The sequence below is a fragment of the Mus musculus genome, chromosome 10 (genome assembly GCF_000001635.26).
Source record: "Mus musculus strain C57BL/6J chromosome 10, GRCm38.p6 C57BL/6J".
Classification (NCBI taxonomy): domain Eukaryota; kingdom Metazoa; phylum Chordata; class Mammalia; order Rodentia; family Muridae; genus Mus; species Mus musculus.
The window spans coordinates 75742145-75764624 of NC_000076.6; the positions used below are offsets into that span (position 1 = coordinate 75742145).

Sequence of the window (22480 nt, forward strand, 5' to 3'; positions counted from 1 at the left end):
ACACAATGGCCCAAGTTCTAGACTTGGATCAGCCCTGGACCTGTGAAAGCTCCCAGTCACTGGCTCCCTGACCCAGACACTAGCCTTAAGAGGCACTCACCTTGATGTGCTTGTTGCTGCAGTCCCTCAGCAATGGGTTGGGCAGGCTGGTGCTATGCCTCCTCCAGCTGTGGTAAACGCTAAGGACGACATCCGCCAGCCCTGGGGGCCACTTGAGCAGGAACTTGTGGCCCATGCTCTTCAGATAACGCATCATAAGCTCCAGGAGGCCCCCGTTGGTCAGGTTCTCCATCAGGAACGCATGCACATCCTGCTTCTCTGTCCACACAAGGAAAACCACCTCACCAAAATCAACAGGCCCTCCTGGGTTCAGTTTCTCTTCTCTTTGGAAGAGGACAGTTTGTGTTCTGCTTCCCCCACTCAATCTACATGAAGCTAAGGTCACACTGAAGTATTGATGCCAGGCTACCAGGGTTCAATGCTGGCTCCAACCCTTGTCAGTGGTAAACAAGCCTCTCAAAGTTCACATGTCTAAGATGAACACCAAAAGGGCTGGCCAGTGCTGCATGTGCAGTGAATGAGATCATACACACAAAACAGTGTGTGGGACATGGTACACACAGAATAGACGTGATAACACACATTAAACTTTCAAAGGCAAGCCTCTCAATCCAGTGTTAAGTCTACAGCCTCAGGAGCACAGCAAGTATGCACCTGGATCCCTCAGCTGACCACAGGCAGCTCCTCCACCAATTTTAAAAAAAGATTTATTTATTTATGTTATGTATGTGAGTACACTGTAGCTGTCTTCAGACACACCAGAAGAGGGCATCAGATCCCATTACAGATGGTTGTAAGCCACCATGTGGTTGCTGGGAATCGAACTCAGGACCTCTGGTAGAGCAGTCAGAGCTCTTAACCACTGAGCCATCTCTCCAGCCCTTTTTCCAACTCTTATGAAACCCTAGAACCACTCTGCAGAGCAGAAGCCAGGCAGGTCCCAGGCTGATGGAAGGAAGACTGCCCAGCAGTGACAGAGCACACTGCCCACTCCTACCAGATTCCATGAATGTGGCTGAGTCGAAGGACAGGCGATGAGGTCCCACATTGGAGAAGCTCTCCAGTTTGGCTTCTGCCTGAACTTCATAGTTATTAAATGGATCATCTTCCTCCTCAGGGTCCAGTTTTCTTAACCTACATGAAACATGCTAAAATCACGACAGCCATCCCGCTCCCTGTGACAGAGCATCCCAACGCCTCCTAGTAGAGCAACTAAATCAAGCCAAGATAGCATTGACTGAAACAGATGGTGAGAGCATCCACACCCAGGCCCCAGGAGCCGCTGCGTCTCTCCAGATTTCCGTGACTGATCGTTCCCACACTTGTTCATTTATGCCACCAACAGATGGCTGCTGAGCAAAGCCATGCGCCAGGCACACAACCATAAATACAGGGAGTTCATCTCCTCGGTGGAGAGGTGGATCATGAGCAGGGAAAACACAAACGGCCCACATCAGGACCAGCACCAAGCAGTTGCTTCAGACAGAGCCACGGGGACTCTGCGTTGGAGAGCAGAGTCAGAGGGAATACTCTCGGGGCTGACAACAAGGAAGGGCTAAGCAGAAGCAGAAGCTCAAGACCAGGTACAAAGGCAGAGGTGCTGAGGGGCCTCGGGGCTGCCAGCGTGGGGACACGGCACACCCATCTGAGCTCCTCACATTGCAGCACCACCCTACAGACTCTTCTAAGGACCATGTTTTGGCCACCCTTGTAGCACCTCTACAGCATAACACTCAGGGCACCTATAAACCCCACATTAACTGCATGTACACTCCAGCAAGCAAGCTGCTATACTGTTATAGGAATACCCAAAGTAATGAATACTCGAACCTCACAGAAACTGACCCAAATACAGTAGACACAGCTCCACATACACAAGGCAAGAAACAAGAGCCAGGGTATGACAGTGGGGCGAAGAGGAAGACAGATTTCACCCACTCCAAGACACTCCTTCACTCTTCCAAAGAGCAGCTGTTTCCTGTAATGCATCTCAGGAGAAACCAGCAGATGGCGCCACATCTCTGCCTTGGCTCTGTCTTAGCTGTGCACTAAACACAGCCCTAGTTCTAAGAATTGCACCCTCATGGGAGAGATGGTAGGAAGGGAACAAAGAGCAGTTAAGTGTATTGATATAAAATGGATGCATAAGTCTGCTAAAGCCTCTAGATTCCTCTTGCACTGTCAGAAACAATACTGATATAAACTGTCACTGGTCAAAATGACAACCAAAGACTTGAGATATCTGGGCAGAGTACTGATGAAACCCTACTCAAGTAACAGTGGAGGGAGAAAGACGAAGACACCGGAGATATGAGAGAAAGTCCTGGCAAGCCAAAAGTATGCCCCCAGATGCTGGGGAGGAGAATGATGGATCAGAGCGCACTCTCCCGGGAAAGCAAAAGTGGGGCACCAAGAAGCATGCCCACTGGCACAATAAATCCTAAACAGGCTCAGGAGAGAGCCCCTGGGGCTCCTGAAGAACAGCAGGGCCAGAGCAGGAGCAGTAAAAACCCAGGACAGAAGTAGGGGCCCAGGCCCTCCTGTTTCAGAGAGCTGGCACCTTCTCTCCTGGAATTCTTTGAGGAACATGAAGAACCAATACAATGAAGGAGCACGCTCCATCTTCTCAGAATGCAATGGAACTAATAGCAATATAAAGCCAGGCAGGCACACATACACTGAGAAACAGGTGGCTTCCTTCCAGGGGTTTCCATAAGCATTTGCTGCGGCCCTGAAGCACCCCAAGAAAAAGTGAGTCTCATGACTACACGTTCCTGACTCATTCATCTTGTGAGAATCAGGAAGCAGCCAGTCCCCAATGGATAAACCAGTCAGCTCCTGTATTCAGGAGGTGAGAAAAATCCAAGCACTCAGTTCAGTGACATCCACACACTCTATTCAAGCAAGCATCAAGGGGAACAAGGGAGGCACCGGTGGGGAGGGTGGGAATAGGCTGAAAAGCGCTGCTGAGAGAAAGAAGAGCAGTTTGCAGTTACATCAGAGAAACCACAAAGTGTCCAGTACCTGGACGGCAGGAACTTTACTAGCAGTCCCTGGAAATCCACTTTCTCTTCTTTTTTGCACTTGGTGTTTCGGACCCGGGCAGACCTCCGCTTTGCTGTCTCTCCACTTTCCTCTACAGTCTTCTTACGCTTTACCCCTTTCTTAGACTTATCTCCTCCAGAAACATCACCTTCACAAAGAATGATAATTAAACCATTGCACAATGGCAGGAAAGGGCCCACTGGACTCCTCTTTTACAACCCACCACCACCGACATCTTTCTTCTCAACAGCACGCAGTCCTGAGTCCCTTAATGGTCCTACCCTTCTGGAGCTGAAAAGACCTCAGGCCAGAGCTCAGGACACTCAGAGTCTTTGGGCCCTGCAGTCCATACTCCTGGGGTGGGCAGAGTGAGTGGCACTACCCACCAAATACCCAGTGATAGGATTAGAGCAAGAGACCCATGAATTATATAGAGAACAAAGGGAGCTTAGTCTCAGTCATGCATCTGAGAAAACTAACCGACCGTGCTACAGTCACTCTCTAACTGCCAGTGTTCTTTTGTGGAAGAAAAATCAGAAAACTGCATGGGAATTTATGGTACAAACTTTTTACAATTCCATTAGTAATTAAAATGCACTACCACACATGGCAATGACTTTAATGTTTTCTAAGATCCAAGACCTAGAAATGCATATACCTAGCAAGACAGGAGGACCAACAGCAAAGACATAACGAGGGGAAGAGACACTTTTTTTCTTTTGAGACAGGGTTTCTCTGTGTGTAACCTTAGCTATACTGAAACTCGCTCTATAGACCAGGCTGGCTTAGAACTCACCGAGATCTGACTGCCTATGATCCCCGAGTGCTGGATTAACGGTGTGTGCCACCATGACTGGCTAGGGAAAGAGGCAGGTCTATGCCCTGGGGCCAGGCTACAGTTTTCTATGAAGCTCTGGTTTCTACTCAGGCCACTCGCCACCTCATTTCTTGAGACAGTTTCTCATTGGACCAGTGAGTTCCCAGGATCCCCCTCTTTCCACCTCCCCAGCACCAAGACTCTAGGCCTCTGTCACTGCACTCAGCTTTTTATATAGGTGCTGGGGATTTGAACTCCAGTCCTTATGCTATTAAATCAAGTGTTTTTACCAACTGAGCCACCTGGAAGCTAGAGCTCCAGCAGGATGAATTTCCCCAGAGATGTCAAGGCCTCCTGCTCTTGCTCCTGCTGGGCTTACCACACGGGCTCTCATGAATGTGAGGCCACAAAGTCTGCTCACCCATAGGAGTGCCTGTGTCCAGCAGGCTGGGACTGTGCAGTGGGAAGCTAGCTGCGGTCACAGAGGTGTAGGAGAGCACAGGCTCAGCCACGGCAACAGTTGGATTGGTGCAAATAGGACTTGGCTGGACCACACTGACAGGTGTAACCACTACAGAGGATGCTAGCAGCTGGCTGGGATCCTGGTAGTCAGACAGGTCAATCCTCTTCCCAAGGCTGGGCCTCGGGGGCTCACAGGTGGTGAGGTGACTGTACATGGCAAGCAAGCTCTCCCCAAGGCACTTCCACCTGCAGGGAAAGGAAGGGCCCCCACACACAGTCAGCACCTGGGTAGACTTGGCAGAATCGTTCACACGGCTGTGACGACATCATTATAACCAACAAAATGCTGAATCCAATATGTGCTAAAATGGAGAAGCCCAAGCCAGAGCAGGTGCAGAGAACGAATATCTTCCTGCTCCTCACCTCAGCAGAGACCCCTGATGTTCTATTTCATTACATCATCCCCTACGAAGCAGAGATGCTGTCCCCAGCATCAGACCTGCTATGAAGGGCCAGGAGAGGAGCTCTACACCACAGTGGCAATGATCTGAGTATGGTGCCTACTGAGGGACAAGGGGTTTGGATTACAACACTGATGGCAGGACATGCTAAACTTAAAGACTCAAAATGTACCGGCAGAACTTGTATGTACAGTATGTATGCTTGAGAGAGTCTCATTGTGGCGGCTTAGTCAGTCTCAAACTCACTCTGCAGTACGATCTGGTCTGAAAACCAGAAACCCGCCTGCTCCAGCCTCCCTAGTTCTGGGATTTTCCATAATGCCACAATTTTTAAAATAAAAATTAAATGTCAAAGCTTACGACCCCAACTCCAGTGTAGCACCAATACCAGCCCTCCCTTCCAGGAAGGAGAGGGCCTCTTATACATTACCAAGCTCACAGAGGCTATGCTGAAACCCATCTTACAGAGGAACATGTCATTGGTTCTGATACGTGCACAGACTGGACAGTCAGGAAAGTTCACACTTGTGACAAACTCCAGGGTTCCAGGTCCCCAGCTGGATGGGGTCTGCCCAATGTTAATGTTCCTTCCCCTTCTCAACAGAGACTGAGGAGGGCAGGAGCCTTCCCCGTGACGGGGTGAGCAGCTTACGCACTGGGCCTGCTTAAAAGAGCTAAGCTTCTCTTTAGGAGCCTACAAGCAGATACTGACTCCAGCTCTCTAGCCACTGTGCCTCCCTACCCCTCCCGGCAGACCCAGGAAGGCTTCTCCCTCCTGTGCTGGGAGTATCTTACCAGCCTACCTCACATTTCAGAGAAACCCGGCGGACACTTACGTGAAGAAAGGGATGGGCTGCACTAGTTTCAGGTCTGGTTCCTTTTCCCGCACGATCAACGCTTGCCTCTTCTTCCGCAGCCCCAGAGCCTCATCTACAATGGCCTGCGTCTCTGCTGCACTCACTGACACATCGTGAATCGACATGTCACTAAAAGTGTATAAGATGGGGAAAGTTCAGTATTAAAGTCAGAGCCAGTGCTCAGCTTTTATAGACAGTGATACCCTTTAGTCAGTAATCTGATATGTCCTGAACATAAATTACAACTTGATTCTGACCACAGATGGATGGTTATCAGCATTTGTATACCTACATACACTGGAAATCACAGAAGCCCTTTGTTCCTTCCACAGTTTACAACAGGGCAAAGAGTTTTCCTATGTACTAATAGTTGTCACCTTTGTGTCTGAAAAGCCACAGGAAAGAAAAGATTGCCTGTTCCAACAAAGCCATTAAACAAATTATGTTCACTAAAATCAATGGTATCTTCAAAATACAGAAAGATGGGGGTCTCAAGGTCTAAGGTGACCACTCACAGCCCAAGATAAGACAATACCCTCACTCTTAGTACCCAGACAGTCCAGTGGTTCCAGCAGGACCACTTCATACAGCCACTCAAGAGACTTAATGATCTAACCGAAACATTAGTTCATTACAGATATTAGTGAACACAGGGTTAGGCTTATAGAGAGCGCAGCTCAGAGGAGTAGCCACTAATCCCCAGCAGGTGAGCACCCGGGGCCAGGGAACACCTGACCAACAAGAAGGGTTTTCTGGCTGGAGAGATTGAGGAGGAGCACAGGGCTCAGGAAGGGGCAGAGGCACCATCAGAGAATTGCAATGTTAAGGAGAAACTGTGCAAAACAGGTAGAGAAGTGGGAACGTGGCAGGTGAGGTATCTGAGAAGTTTCTACCACTGCGATAAAACATGGCTGAAAATCAACATGGGGAAGAAAAAGTTTACTTCACTTAGACATCCAGGTAACAGTCCATGACTGAGGGAACTCACACAGGGCAGGAACCTGGAGGCAGCAGCTGAGGCAGAGGCCGTACAGGGCTGCTTACTGGCTTGCTCCTCATGGCTTGCTCAGCCTGCTTTCTTTCTTTCTTTTTTTTAAAACAATTTTTTATTAGATATTTTCTTCATTTACATTTCAAATGCTACCCCAAAAGTCCCCCATACCCTCCCCCCTCCCCTGCCCTGTTCCCCAACCCATTCACTCCAGCTTCCTGGCCCTGGCCTTCCTTCCCCTGTACTGGAGAGCATATAATCTTTTCAAGACCAAGGGCCTCTCCTCCCAATGATGGCCGACTAGGCCATCCTCTGCTACATATGCAGCTTGAAACACGAGTTCTGGGGGTACTGGTTAGTTCATATTGTTGTTCCTCCTATTGGGTTGCAGACCCCATTAGCTCCTTGGGTGCTTTCTCTAGCTCCTCCATTGGGGGCCCTGTGTTCCATCCAATAGCTGACTGTGAGCATCCACTTCTGTATTTGTCAGGCACTGGCAGAGCCTCACAAGCAGCCTGCTTTCTTATGGAACTCAGAATGACCAGTCCAGGGGTGGCGCCAGCGACAGTGAGCTGAGCCCTCCCCCATCAATCACTAATGAAGAAAATGCCCCACAGCCTCACCTATAGCCTAACCTTAGGAAGACGTTTTCTCAATTGAGGTTCCCCTCCCTACGATGACTAACTAACTTATAGACATAAAGTAGACATAAAATCAGCAGCAAAAGAGGTTGCGTCAGAGACAAACTGAAGACACAGGATGTTCACGACAGGGCCAGGGAGGAATGTGCCAAGGATCAGAAGCAGCTCTGACAAAAGGAACCTGAGAAGGAAAAGCAAGAGGTAAAGGGAAAGAGGGAGGGCACAGGCTGCAGAGGCCTCTGGATGATACAGGTAGAAGGGAGCTTTGCTCTGGAGGCACAGCAGGGGTTGGCACATGATCAGGGTGTGTTTGGGATACTGAATTTGAGTGTACTCATAAAAAAAAAAAATCTTGGCAGGAGCTGTGACCCTGAGTTCAATCCCCATCACCTAACCCCATCAAACCACAAGCAAACAGGTTAAAATAAGCTCGCTGATGAGGGTGGTGAGGCACTGAAGCCCTGGCATTCAGGGACTCCAATCACACACAGATCAGGACAGAGAAGGGATGACAGTTGCTCCTGATGCTTACTAACCACACATAGTGACATGATGCAGGCCTTACCACTTGAGAAACATTCGGAGGGAGTCCTTTCGGAGACAAGGCTGCTCTTCAAAAATCTTCTCCTTGAGGACCAGGCCTTTGCTGTACCGGCAGTCTTTCTCCAGGGCTTTGCAGATGAAGTAAAGACATGCTAGCAAGGAAAAAAACAAAAAACAAAAACGGTTTAGGAGCTAAGACTGCTTTCAAAATTCTAGCCTTGCTAGTCAACACTAGGAAATGGAATCAAAGAATGCACAATAGTAATGGCGAGACAGCTAGTAAAGACTGCTGCGACTATAATATCTAGAACAGACCAGAACAGATGGCCTCCAGCTGAGGAGAACAACCAGGGCCAGGAGCAAACAGACTGTATGACCTTCCTGTACAGCCTTGACCGCAAGATTTGAGATTTAATAAGTACTGCAAAAAAATATCTAAAGCACTCACAGTGGTTACCTATTAACTGGTAAGAAAACAGCCTTGAAAATATCTGGACATCTCAGCTATGACAGTGACACTGTCACCCAGTGAGCCTAGAGGACAGAGCATCAAATTACCCCTGAACCTACAGACAATGAGATTTGCCTTTTTGTCCCCCCACCCCCACCCCCCAGACAGGGTTTCTCTGTGTAGCCCTGGCTGTCCTGGAACTCACTCTATAGACCAAGTTGGCCTTGAACTCAGAAATCCGCCTGCCTCTGCCTCCCAAGTGCTGGGATTAAAGGAGTGTGCCACCACCGCCCAGCATGAGATTTGCCTTCTTAAATTCTGGATTTATCTGGAAGTTTTCACTCCCTTTTCTATGTCTCACTTCTGGAATAGACAAGGAAATATTTATCCTACAGATATCTACCTTTATATTTTAGAGCACATAAACTCTGTGGCTTAACATGCCCATGGGTAGAGAAGAATTTTGCTTCAGGGTGAGCTAACTGCACCTCTAGTATCACATACATGTGAACTGTGTTTCCAACCCCACCCATCCCCACCAAGTAAAGACACAGCAAGGAGGAGACAAACCCAAAGGCCAAGACCAGGCACCAACCTACCAGCACCTGATCTTAAGGCTTAGACTTAACCTTAGCTTCCAAAGCTGTAAGAAATAAATGTCTCCCATAAGTCACTCAATGTGACAGGCATTTTGAGTTCAAGACCAGCCTGGAGGGCAGGAAACTTTTTCTCAAAAAATCCAGAAGGACAACAGCCCAAAAGGACAACGCACAAAGGACACCGGAGGGAGGAATCCTCTGGCAAGCACCACATCTCTTACTGGTATCTCACTACTATACTTACAAGTGCCTGCTAAATGGAGACTGGGAAAGAGCAAATCAGGTAGCTAAGAGCACCTCCACCCTCCCCCAGATTGACAGAATGTCTGCTAACACACCAGCCTCTCTCATCTGTCCCACTTACTTGTGTAATCACTGAGGGTGTACAAAACAGTGATGAGATTGTCCAGGCAGGGCCAGTGGTCAGGGTTACACCGAAGCCCTTCCTCAAAAGCATGGCGAGCCAGGGGAAGCCGGATGAGCCTCAGGGCGACGTGTCCAATTTTGTACCAAAGGTTGACGTCTGTGGAATCCAGCATCACTGCCTAGCAGCAGGGTAAGCAGAGGTACAGGTATGCACTTGATTAGATTTTTCACCAAACACACAAGGTGGGAATAAAAGGGACACAGCATTGGTCCAGCTGCTTAAAATACCCAGGAGAGTAGCAAGGCAGTATCCTTAGTTATAACTAATAAAGCTGCCTCACTTTCCTGCAGTCACACGTTTCTAAGACGCAGAGCAATGACACATTAAAAAGTCACATGAAACAGCATGATGACTCACACCTGTAATCCCAACACCCTGGAGGCCGAGGCAGGAGGACAGTTAAGTTCAAGACCAACCTGGGCTACAAAGTCAGTTTCAGGACAGCGGAGGCTACATAATGAAATCCTTCTCAAGAAATACAAGTTACAGAATAAGCCTGGCTTGATGACCCATGTCAGTTGGGAAGAGGAGGAGGAGGGTTAGAGTTCACGGTCATTCTCCCTTCACAGCCCTGGAATACATGACAACTGCCTCACAAAACTTATTGTTTTAAAAATGTTACATGAGCTAACTTATTTAACTTGGAACATTTTTTCAACATACTGTACTAATGGGAATATCTGCGTGCTCCTTACATATTTAATAAGTAAAAAAGCCAAAGAGGATTCTGGGGAAAAGTTCCGTTGGTAAAGTGCTTGCCTAACAAACACAATAACCCAAGTTTGATCCTCAAAATCCACATAAGAATGCTGAGCATGCCTGTTCCCAGGGCTGGGACAGCAGGGACAGGAGGATCTCTGAGACCTCCTGGCCAACTAGACTAGTTCCAAATGGCTGAGTTCAAGGCCAGTAAGAGACCCTGTAACAGAATAGATGGATGTGCTTCTGAGGCTGGCACCCAACACTAACTAATGAGCACACCTGCATACCTGGGAGGGGTGGAAGGAGCTGCTGAAAAGACGGCTCAGAGGTTAGGAGCACTTGCTGCTCTTGCAGAGGATGTGAGTTTGGTTCACAGCACCTGTATCAGCCAGCTCACAACCACCTGTAACTCCAGCTCTGGGAGGCTCTGAAGCCAAAGGCATTGGCAAGTACCCACACTCACATACTCACACATACACACAATGAAAAACATAATAAATCTTTAAAATACATCAAAAGAAGTAAAAGGAATAGAATTCAAAGAAAATCCAGGAGTCTAACAGGATTCTAGAAGAATCAGAGAAGATCTTAGTCCACATCACTGTCCAACATTCATTAGCAGAATAACCTAAGCCTGAGTCTTCATCACTGAAATGAGGATAAACTCACCCTTCTTTCAAGCTGGCATAAGATGGCATGGAGAGCTCTTGGCATACTATCTGGTACATTAGAGAGACACACGGAGATACCAACAGAAATATCACCAGTACCACTGTGACTAGAGTGCAACAAATACAGCTGTCAGGCTCTGGTCTTCACACCTAAACATCACCAACTTGTTACCTGCTGTGTGAGTCTCCAGCCTCAGCCCTCCACTGCTTGGCTTACAGACGGGTACCAACATGCCCAGGGTTACCATTTTTTCCCCTCTCATTAGCTGGATGTTCAAATGCATTAAAATAAGCCGCATGATGGTAGAAAACTTCACATACAGTCTCTGCACTGAGGCTTGCCTCAGTCCCTAACCCTGCCTTCCAGGCCTTTCTGTCCACAAGGCCTTGGGTATAAGAACCTGGCGCAACACCACTACAAAGTCTCTTCAGTCTACAAGACCACTTCATGTCCCTTCTTCATCAATTTCCTACACAGGAATTTTGAGTACTACCAACTCCATACCTCCAAATAAAATTCCATGGCGGTCTCCAGGTCCTCTCGCTGGGCCGCCAGCTGGGCCAGGTTCTTATATGTAGAATATTTCAGTATCAGTCCAGGGTGTTTCAGCCCTTCCTTCTCATCTCCGGATGACACTGCCTGAGAGAAGACAGAGGCAAAAGTGACACCACGGCCCTACAGCCGCAGCAAGCGATCAATAGGATGCTGATTTCCTTCTTCAGATAGCCCAGTCCCACCTCACCTGGGAAACTAGGGTGTTACAGATAGTCCAGGCAGACCCAATAGCTCTTTCACATAATGAAAGGCCAAACCACCAGGAAGCGCTCTGCAGAAACTGCTGACCAAGAAAGACAAGGGGCCCTTCTCTATCACTGCTGCCATATCTGAATGCGCACATGAAAACCCAGCCCAGCCAGTAACCCCTATTCGGGACAAGTGTTTTAAAAACAAAAGAAGTGGCTGGCCATGGCAGTATGTATTTTTAATCACAGCATTCAGGAGGTAGACGCAAGCAGAACTCTGCTAGCTTTAGGCCAGTCTGTGTACAGAGCTTCATGAGAGCCAGCACTCAGCATGCAGGGGTAAGGGAAGGACAAGAAGTCAGTTCAAGGCTAGCTTTGGCTCCATAGCCAGTTCAAGACTAGCATGGACCATGTGAAGCCCTGTCTCAAGAAAAAAACAAAAACTATAACCAACCAAACATACACACATATGTCCACATGTGTAAAACAGAGACATGGACACTGAAAGGCACTGGGTAGGGAGTTACATGCCTATAACCCAAGCCTAGGAGAACCCTGAGTCTCGGGCTAGCCTGGACTTCAAAGTTAAGACTTTGTCTCAAACAAACAAAACAAACCCCAGCCCAGTGCCTCACCTCCCGCAGCAGGCGAGCCTCCAGAAGCTCGTGGTAGGCCTTGGCGGACTCCTCGAACCTGTCATGTTTTTGTAGATCCAGGGCCTTGTGGTATAGGGCAAAGGCTTCTGCTTCCTGCAACCAAGAAGGAGATGACGTCACACCACCCAGAGCAGAGCCTTTCACGTGGAGACGTCTTCCCAGCACACAGAACAGAGCCTTTCACATCCAAATGTACGCAAAGGGAGGCTCTGAGTGACTGCTAAGCTGTCAGCTACAGCCTCTGCAGTCAAAGAAAATCTACTACTCAGTGCTCAGACCTCATTACTGTAGAGTCCCGTGTGCACACGCACGCACGCACACACAAGGGGGAGGGCAGGTGGTAGGTAAAAGGCAACAACACAAAGAGCATTCAGTTAGTTCTTCAGCATGACCATCTCCCGAGGGAAACAAGTCCGACCTGAGGTGGAGAGGCGGCCGTCTGCAGCGCGCCATCCCCCTTACAACTCCTCTGAGGACACAAGGGATTCATTTAAGCTGAGCAGCAGGAGCTTCCTCGGAAGCAGACCTCAGAGTGCATACCTGAGCCTCCTTTGTCTGGATTTTGTGACTTTTGAAGCTTCCTTCATGGTCATCCTCAATCGTGGAGCTGGCATTTAAGGCTGCAATTCGAATCTAGGAAGGAATTCAGAGGAATAGCAGCACAGTGCTCAGATGAATACAATTATGCTTCAGAATATTTATTCTAGGCTATGAAAAACTATGGAGGAAGAACCACCAACAATCATCTGAGGAAAAAACCAGGATGTGAATCCGTCGATGGGACAATACCCAGCAAGAGTGGAAAGTATATCCTGGATACTGTCCACCTCAAAGGAACAGAGGCTGGGAGCCCCAGTTTCTACTCAACATAGAAGACCTGGGTATTAGAGTAACAATTCCAATAAAACATCAATTTTGTGTCTTTCCTACAAGTATGACTAAAGACTTACAAGCAACAGCCAGACAAGCATCCTCACCCACTGGTGTACCAACAGCCTTCCTGGAGAAAGGCTGCACAGGAAAAATGCCCCTAGCCCCCAGGAGCAGAGTGACAAACAACACTGTCACCAACAACTTAGGCAGGGATCAGGTCTTACCATATTCAGAGATTCAGCACCACCACGGAGGATCACTTCCCATCCCTGGGACACGACAGTCCCCTGCAGAGCAAACAGGACAGAAGGGTTCAGGAGGAGCCAGGAACGGAACGGCACAGTGCTCAGGCCCACCTGTGTGAGAAATATAAGGAAGGGAAAAACAAAACAGGAAATAAACCAGTTTGAAGACTATAAATGATGATGGGATCGGTAAGACAGTAGAGAAATTAGAACTTCCTATGTTGCTCCTGGAAATATGAAACAGCCCCTAAGGAAAACATATTGGCACTTTCTCAAAATCTCAGACAGAATTAGCATATGATCCGGAACTCCACTCCTATGCATCTACTCAGAGGAAAACATGTCCACACCAAAACTTGGTTATAAATGGACACAGCAGCAGTATTCAAGAGCTAAAGGTGGGGTCACACAATAGCTAAAAACTGATAAATAAAATGGGGAAAATCTGTAAAGAAACAATGTCCATTCATAACAAATAATGTATGCTGCAACATGAAGGAACCTTTAAAACCAAGCTAAATAAACGATGTCATGTGCAAAACAGTCAATACTGTCTGCATCCAGTTATGTGACACATCTGGAATAGAGACAATAGATCAGCAGGTAAGGAGAACACTGGCATAGGGCTGAGTGCCCTGCTCCAAGTTGGTCTACATGGTATAAAATACGGGTTTTTTAAAGCTGTGCCTGGCCCTCAGAGACTCCGTTTTATAAGCAGCTTTGACTCCCACTTTGAGAATGGAGGATGGCTATTCATGGTGGACATGGGAACCACACATCTGTCTAGCACAGCCCACATAACAGACAGATAACAGAGTAGAAAGGTTGCCACCCTATAAATGTATGGGGTGACCTAGGGACTGTAGGAGCACATGGGCATAGTAAAGTTTTACCAGGAAAGCTAGGCCCAAGAATATAGCAGACACACCACACTAAGGGAAAAGATTGGCACCTACCAAGCACTGCACTGGCAAAGCCCCTACCAACGCATCACCTGACCACCTGGTGTGCCCGGCAGGCCACTCCCAACTTTGCCAGGAGCTTCAGTTCATCTGTGTCCCAGCTACTGAGAACCTGCTCTCCTGTTTGTCTGGACTTTCTGTCCATGTTTCCGTTTGATCACCCAGACCCAGTACTGCCCTTTCCCCACTCCCTCTGCAGCTTCGCTCTCAAACCCAGGACAGCAGCAGTCTGACTCACAACAGCTTCCACAGAGGTGGACTATTTGTGTTTTATCAACTTCTTTACTTCTCAGGAAACCTCTTAAACTCTGCTGTGGCCTCTTAACCCTTGACAGCAACCATGAAGTGCGCGCACGCGCGTGTGTGTGCGTGCGTGTGCGTGTGTGGGTATGTATGTGTCCGTCCTATGAGCGTGCTCCTTTGGATGCTTTTCCCACTCACCTGGATTCAGGGTACTTTGGGTTCTGCTTCCTACAGGAGGAGCAACCTCCTGGAAACCTGGCTTTCTGCCTGTAGGCTGAGAGAGGGAGGTGAAGCAGCCAACGCCCAAGTTGCACACGGCTAAAACCACGGTCATTTCCTAACAACCTGGACATGTCACATGCATAAAGCAGGAACTGGGGCTCTGCTCCAGGCGTTTGTAGCCTCTCTCCTCTGGAGAGGAGCGAAGGAAAGCGATCCTTTGCCAGAGGCATGCTCCTGTATGGAGACAGTCACCATAGCAAAAGGGTCACTGTGTAATTCATAATGTGTACCCTAAAATTAATATTAGTAACTAGCATGAGAAAAAACAATCTGTGTTCACCTCAGCCAGGGTTATCAAGGAAAGTGGGAGCACCTGCCAAACTGGTGTCACTGAAACTGCCATAACTTGTGAAATTATTGCTATTATCATTATTTTATTATTATTGTCTTTGGCATTATAAAAGAAAAACATTTGTTGTTGCAGGATATTTGATCACACTGTAAACCCTGAGATTCTGTTATTCACTGGAAAAACCTGTTTATAGTTATGGTGTGGCTCAGCCCTAGCACACTCTTAATCCAAGAGCTTTCTGACTTCTGTAAACATGATTAAATAAAGTCAACCAGTGATCAAGAGGAAGAGCAAGCAACCAGATGACAGGGAGTGAATATAGGAAAACCAGAGAGAAAGTCAGGAGGACAGAGAGAAAGACACACGGGAAGTAGAAGGGAGGGACATTCAGTTTGAGAGATTTTGAGCCAGGGTGGAGGAGAACTTGTTTCTCTCTTTGGGACATCAGCTGTGGAGGAAGGTAGGCTGGGTGCTTTCTCTGCCTCTCTGGGCTAGCAGGCTTTCACCCTAGCACCTGTCTGGAGAGTTTATTGGCAAAATCGAACGTTTGAGATTTTATGAAAACAACAACAAACTTTCACGTCTGTTTTTTACACAGTGTGCTCAAAACAAAGAAGGGGTGACTGGAGAGTTCTGTGGCTAGAGTACTATTTATACCCTCCAAAACTAACCCTGAATTTTGTAACAGTGTTGAGAGAGAACCGGGCTGGGACCCGAGAGTTCGGTGCTAGAGTACTCAGCTGCTGTAGAGGACACAGCTCGGTTCCCATGTCAGGCAACTCACAACCACCTGTAACTCTAGCTCCAGAAGCTCTGACGCCCTCTTCTGGCCTCCAGGGGCACCTGCACCCATTTGCACATGCACGCATATCCATATGCATAACTAAAAATCAGAAACCTCAGGTCTGACCCCAGTGCTCCGGTAACAAGACGGACAGAACCTGAGGACTCACAGCCAGCCAGCCTAATAAGCACAGCAGCAAAAGACCTTCATTTCAAAACAGAGCAAAGGGTGAGAAAGATGACTCAGCCTGAAAAGGTGCAAGCTTTAACAACCCCAGGGCAATCCCTAGATCCCACATAAATATGGAAAAGGAAACAACCTCCACACAGCTGTCCTCTGACCCCTGCATGTGTACTGTGGCATGTATGTACCCATCTGTCTTAGTCTGGGTTGCATTATCGTGAAGAGATACCTCGACCATGGCAACTCTTTTTTATCTTTTATTTATTTATTTATTTATTTTTGGTTTTTCGAGACAGGGTTTCTCTGTATAGTCCTGGCTGTCCTGGAACTCACTCTGTAGACCAGGCTGGCCTCGAACTCAGAAATCCACCTGCCTCTGCCTCTGCCTCTGCCTCCCGAGTGCTGGGATTAAAGGCGTGCACCACCACGCCCGGGTCATGGCAACTCTTATAAAGGCAAACATTTAATTGGGGCTGGCTTACAGTTTTCAGAGGTTTCAGACCATTATCATCATTGTGAGAAGCATGGAAGGGCAGGCAAACAAGGTGCTGGAGAAGGAGCCAAGAATTCATTTTTGGGGCTGGAAAGATGGCTCAGCAGTTAAGGTTACTGACTGTTCTTCAAGGTCCTGAGTTCAATCCCAGCAACCACATGGTGGCTCACAGCCATCTGTAACAAGATCTGGCGCCCTCTTCTGGGATGTCTGAAACAGCTACAGTGTACTTAAATATAAAAAAATAAATAAATCTTAAAAAAGAAAAAAAATTCATTTTGATCCACATGCAGCAGAAGGGACTGTATTAGTGGACACAACTTAAGCACACAAGACCCCAAAGCTTGCCCCACAGTGACACACTTCCTCCAACAAGGCCACACCTAAGAGTGACACTCCCTATGAGCCAAGCATTCAAACAGAAGTCTATGGGGGCCATACTTATTCAAACTACCACACCACACACACATACACAAGCACACGCACACAAACACACACACAAAAATTAAAGTTTAGAAAAATCAAATAAAATAAATTGGAATGAAGAAATGGCTAAGCAGGTGAAGTTACTTGTCATTGTCATGCCTTACAGCCCAAGTTAAATCCCTGGAACCCACAGAAATGGAATTCCCAAAAGTACACCCTTACCTCCACAAGCACGCATCATGCACACACAATAATATTTTACATTCATATTTATATTATGTGTATGGATGTTTTGCCTGTATGTGTGTATGTGTGCTACATGTGTGCTTCTGGTCTACAGAGGCTAGAAGAAGGGGTCAGACCCCCTGAGACTGGAGTTACAGACAGTTGTAAGCTGAAACGTTCGAGTGCTGGGGATCTAATCTGGGACTTTTGGAAGAGTAGCCAATGTTCTTAACCACTGAAGCATCTTTCTAGCCACAATAATTGTTTTAATTTTTAAAAAGGTGGGTGAAGGGCAAGGACCAACATCCAAGGTTGTGTTCTAAGCTCCACATCTTTTCTATGGCACGTATACATACATACATACAGATATGCGCGCACACACACACACACACCTTTCCATAAACATTATTACAACCAAGAGAGTCCTGATCAAAGCCTAAGGGCTGGGACCTGCATTCAGATCCTCAGCATGTATCTGTAAGCCTAGAACTAGGAGCAGAGACAAGACGACCCTGGAGCTCTCAGGCCAGCCAGTGCAGCTACTAATAAGTCAACCTTCAGTGAGAGATCAGTCTTAAAAGGTGGAGCATGACTTCTAACATTCATCAATGACCTAAACACAAACATACACAGAAATATATACACAAACGTGTATACACATGCAAACCATACACACACACATATGCATATATAAACACATATGTGTGTGTACATGGTCTATTATTCACTACCATCAGCAACAAGAAGGAAGAGCCATGTATTTAAAATCCAACTCTAGCAGGTATAGTGGCCAGCAAGCAGGAGGACTCTTAAGTTCAAGTATAGCCTGAGCTATATAGAGACCCTGTCTAACAAAAACCTTCTAGGTAAGTCAGGTGTGGTGGCACACACCTTTAATCCCAGCACTTGGGAGGCAAAAGCAGGTGGATTTCTGAGTTCAAGGCCAGCCTGGTCTACGGAGTGAGTTCCAGGACAGCCAGAACTACAGAGAAACCCTGTCTTGAAAAACCAAAAAAAAAAAACCAAAACAACAACAACAAAACTTCTAGGTAAAAGTGAGTCAATCGAAAATAAAAGAAACATAACAAAATATAAAAATTAAATCATACAGTTATTTCCATAAACAGACAGCTTAGCATTTACAAGTGCGGGCTGTGTTGGCTGCCCTGGCCGAGGACCAAGGTTTAGCTCACATATCAGATGGCTCACAACCTCCTGTATGCCAGTTCTAAGGGATCCAAGCCCTCTTCTGGCCTCTACAGGTACTGTATGCTCATGGTGCACATACAGACAAGCAGATACATATTAAGGTGTTTTAAAATAAATTTACTTCTTTAAAGAAAAATGACCAAATTCAATAGCTATGAACACAACCAAAAAGAAAAAAATTGAAAAAAAAATGGGAAAAGAAGAATAACATCTTGTCATGAAAAAATAGAAATAAATACCTTGGTCCTAAAGCCAAAACAGTATTAATGGAAAAAACACTCCACACATACACAGCACACCATTAGTACATACACAGCACACCACTAGTACATATGCAGCACACCATTAGTACATACACAGGCCATTAATACACACACAGCACACCATTAGTACACACACAGCACACCATTAGTACACACACAGCACACCATTAGTACACACACAGCACACCATTAGTACACACACAGCACACCATTAGTACACACACAGCACACCATTAGTACACACACAGCACACCATTAGTATACACACAGCACACCATTAGCTGATGAGTACAGAGCTGGAACCTGGCTCAGCAACAAAGAGCATGGATTGCTCCAGAAGAGAACATAGTTTGGTTCCCAGCACCAACATCAAGTAGCTCCAGCCATCTTTACCTCCAGCTCCTGAGGAGCTGATGCACATCTCGGGCCTCCCTGAGCAACCACATCATGTGCACATACCCACACACATACGTAATTTTAAAATTAAAATAATTTAAAGATAATAATGATAATTTAATGTAAAAATTGATTCATACAAACCATAAATAGACAATATGATAGTGCAGAAAATCCTATTGGCAGGACCAACAAGATAAAGTCCTTAGTAAGAGATCTGCAATGTACACAGGGAAAATTGTAGAACACAACTCAGAGTGTGACTCCTGTGTAACGCATCTCTTCTCCTCAGGTAGGATACAAGGTGTCAGTTCTCCCGAAGTTACCACATAAACCTCATGCAGTGCCCCCCAAAACCGAGATAACAGACAAGATGACATCAAGGACCATCTAGAAAAATAAAAATGTAAGACTACCTAAGTACAAAGTGAAAAAAAAAAACCTGCTAAGAAGAGAATAAGCTTTATCCAATGTTATAAACACAAACTATAACACATGCTACATAAAGCCTTAAGGGATGAAATGAGAGGAAGCAGCACATGTTGCCACAGAGAGGTCAGGTCCAGAGTTACACTCCAGTGTGCATGTGCTGCGCTTGAGGGTCAACTTCAGCATGTTCCCCAAAAGATTCCTGGGCCTCGGTGGGTCAATGCTGGCAGACAGTGTGACCTTTAAGAAGTGATGCTTACAGCAAACGCCTTGACTGCTGCGAGATGGCTAGGATGATAAAGGAACAGGAATTGGATCCCCGGAAACCACATGGACAAAGCTGTCCTCTGAGCTCCAATGGTGCTGCGGCACTCAGGCCCCACCGTCATCTCATACACAAGATTAATCTATCAGTTAATCAAACACTTTTTTTTAAAGCTGGGATTGGAGGCCTGTCATCCCAGCATTCAGGAGAATGAGGAACCTGAAGGATGGTTCAAATTCAAGGACATCCTAGTTTCACAAAACTTACTTCATCATATACTTTATGCACATAGCCGGAAGATAATTTTACATAAAATGTTTAATAATTTGTACATGGAACAAAGTATCATGGTACAGAATTTCCACAGTCATCTCTGCACTCAAAAGTTTTGGATTTGGGGGAAATTAAGATTTTCAGACTAGGATGCTTAATCTATAATCACTTATCAATTCCCAGCCTAACTGTTGCAGTTTTCTAAGAATAACACATTTTAAATTCTCAAGTTTCGCCGGGCATGGTGGTGCACGCCTTTAATCCCAGCACTCAGGAGGCAGAGGCAGGCGGATTTCTGAGTTCGAGGCCAGCATGGTCTACAGAGTGAGTTCCAGGACAGCCAGAGTTACACAGAGAAACCCTGTCTCCAAAAAAAAAAAAAAATCTCAAGTTTCTAACCCCCACCCTACCCTTTTTTTTCTTCTTCTTCTTTTAAACACAGAATCTATGTAGTGCCAGTTGACTGGGCCTGGACTTGCTATATAGACCAGACTGAGAGAGATAAACACATGCCTTTGCCTCCTGCGTTCTGAGATTAAAAGCGTGCACTGACATAGCAGGTCTGTTTCCAAACTCTATGAAGTTTCCATTGCTTAAGATCATAGTAAAGAAAAGCTATTTATGGCCCTCAGCTCTGCCATCCAGTTAGTGAAAGGCAACCAAGGGGCCTACTAGGGTCTAGGAGCCTGGCAATTTTTCTTGTCAGGGATAAGGGAGTTTTCAAGGTAGGGTCTCCCTGTGTAGCTCTGACTATCCTGGAACTTGCTCTGTTCCACCTGTCTCGGCCTCCACAGTGCTTGGGATTAAAGGCACACACACCATTACACACAGTGTGATGGTTTGCATATGCTTGGCCCAGGGAGTGGCACTATTTGGATGTGTGGCCTTGTTAGAGGTGTGTCACTGTGGGAGTGGGATTTTATACCCTAGTCCTAGCTTCCTGGAAGTCAGTCTTCTGTTAGCAGCCTTCAGATGAAGATGTAGAGCTCTCAGCTCCTCCTGCACCATGCCTGCCTGGATGCTGCCATGTTCTCGACTTGATGATAATGGACTGAACCTCTGAACCTGTAAGCCAGCCGCAATTAAATGTTGTCCTTTATAAAACTTGCCTTGGTCATGGTGTCTGTTCACAGCAGTAAAACCCTAACTATGACACCTGACTTCTGGCAGTCTTGAGGTTATGGTAGAACTGTGTGTGAGAGACTGACTTAACATAAATGCCCCTCTCTATGCCTGTTTCCTCTATGATGTGACATGCTGGTCTAGACATGGCCTGTAGGTTCACCATCCACTGCTATTATACAGCCCGAAAGGAGGATTTTTTTTTCTTTTTTACATTTCTAATGAGGAAAACAACCAGCCAACCAACCAACCTCTTGATTCATGACAATTACATAAAAATTATTTCCATTCAGCTTTCAGTATCTATAAATAAAATTATAGTGACACACTGTCTCATATATTGTCTTTGACTTTATTAATGAAACAATTGAACAGCCACCCCAAATCTAAAACACTTACCATTAAAAGTATTGTTTTTTTTTAAATTAAATTTACAACATAAAATATAAATCTATCTACAAGAGTGTGCCAACCCCTGAAGGAGATCATTCTAAATTTTATTCCTAAGCAAATTAATCAATCACATAGAAGGAACTTTACCCAGATGAGGTTCAATAGGCCACACTGATGACCTATAAGAAGTCACGTCTTGAAGAGTTAAGCGGCAAAGTCCACAAGTGCAGAAACCTGACAGCGCCAGGTGAAGTCGTTCTACCTGCCTCCTCCATGGAGGGTGTTGAGCAGAATGGCTGCAGTCGGGGTAAGCCGCACCGGAACTTTAAAGTCGTTTAAAACCTTCCCTCGGCCTCAGTTTCCACCCCTGGAAATGGTACTCACATCACACTCACCTCGCTGGGCTGCGGTGAAGGTGAACGAAAGGACGCACCGAAAGGGATGGCTTCGAGCTGCGGTCACTGTGACCCACCCTAGGCGCCACCGGGCGAGGCTGCGGGAAGCGAGAAGAAGCCAGCGTGGGCAGAAGACCCGCGCCCGTGCCTTCGGGTCTCGAGCCTGGCTTCGGCCCACCGCGCCCGGGAGGAAGGGGAAGAGCGGGTCTTCTCGCGTGGTTCCACCTCCTCGCGCTCACGGGAGCCGTGCGCACACTTAGCAGACACACACAGCCCTTGCTCCCCGGAACTCGACCGGCGTCTCCAGGGCAACGGCCGGAGCTCCCAGACTCCTGCGCGCGACAAACCAACAAGGAACGCTCTCATTGGCTGAAGTGTCAGCCTTATCAGCCAATCGGAGTAGGCTGTTTGGGCGGACCCACGGGTTCGCTGTGCGCTGTGTCTTTGACTCGCGCGCGTGGGAACGCTGCTGCCTGCTGCTGCTGCGCTCCGCTACCTGCAGGACTTAACAGTTTTGTTTTATTTTGCTTTGGTTTTGTTGTTGCTATTGTGTTTTATTTTGGTCTGGTTTGTTTTAAGCAGTGTCTCACTAGTGCAGCC

At 46.9% G+C, this 22480-nt stretch overlaps 1 protein-coding gene across 8 annotated transcripts in view; it reads right to left on the minus strand.

Moving 5' to 3' along the window:
- The window catches only part of Cabin1 (calcineurin binding protein 1), a 118248-nt gene extending 96035 nt beyond the window's left edge, over positions 1 to 22213 (minus strand). For 4 of the 8 annotated variants that reach the window (XR_001779405.2, XR_380334.4, XR_001779406.2 and 1 more), the window contains exons 1-12: positions 21881 to 22213; positions 13225 to 13356; positions 12668 to 12760; positions 12107 to 12220; positions 11233 to 11367; positions 9292 to 9472; positions 7900 to 8029; positions 5682 to 5831; positions 4344 to 4630; positions 3085 to 3253; positions 1058 to 1194; positions 101 to 318 (exon numbers count right to left, since the gene is read on the minus strand). Coding sequence is in view for 3 of the 8 variants with exons in the window: in NM_172549.3 (NP_766137.2) it covers positions 101 to 318; positions 1058 to 1194; positions 3085 to 3253; positions 4344 to 4630; positions 5682 to 5831; positions 7900 to 8029; positions 9292 to 9472; positions 11233 to 11367; positions 12107 to 12220; positions 12668 to 12760; positions 13225 to 13227 (1617 nt within the window). In the remaining 5 variants the exon portion in view is untranslated. Of the gene's footprint in view, positions 1 to 100; positions 319 to 1057; positions 1195 to 3084; positions 3254 to 4343; positions 4631 to 5681; positions 5832 to 7899; positions 8030 to 9291; positions 9473 to 11232; positions 11368 to 12106; positions 12221 to 12667; positions 12761 to 13224; positions 13357 to 21869 lie in introns of those variants that run through there. The other 4 variants (XR_001779404.2, XM_006513020.4, XM_006513019.4 and 1 more) reach the window with 4 other exon arrangements.
- Positions 22214 to 22480: the final 267 nt, after the last annotated feature.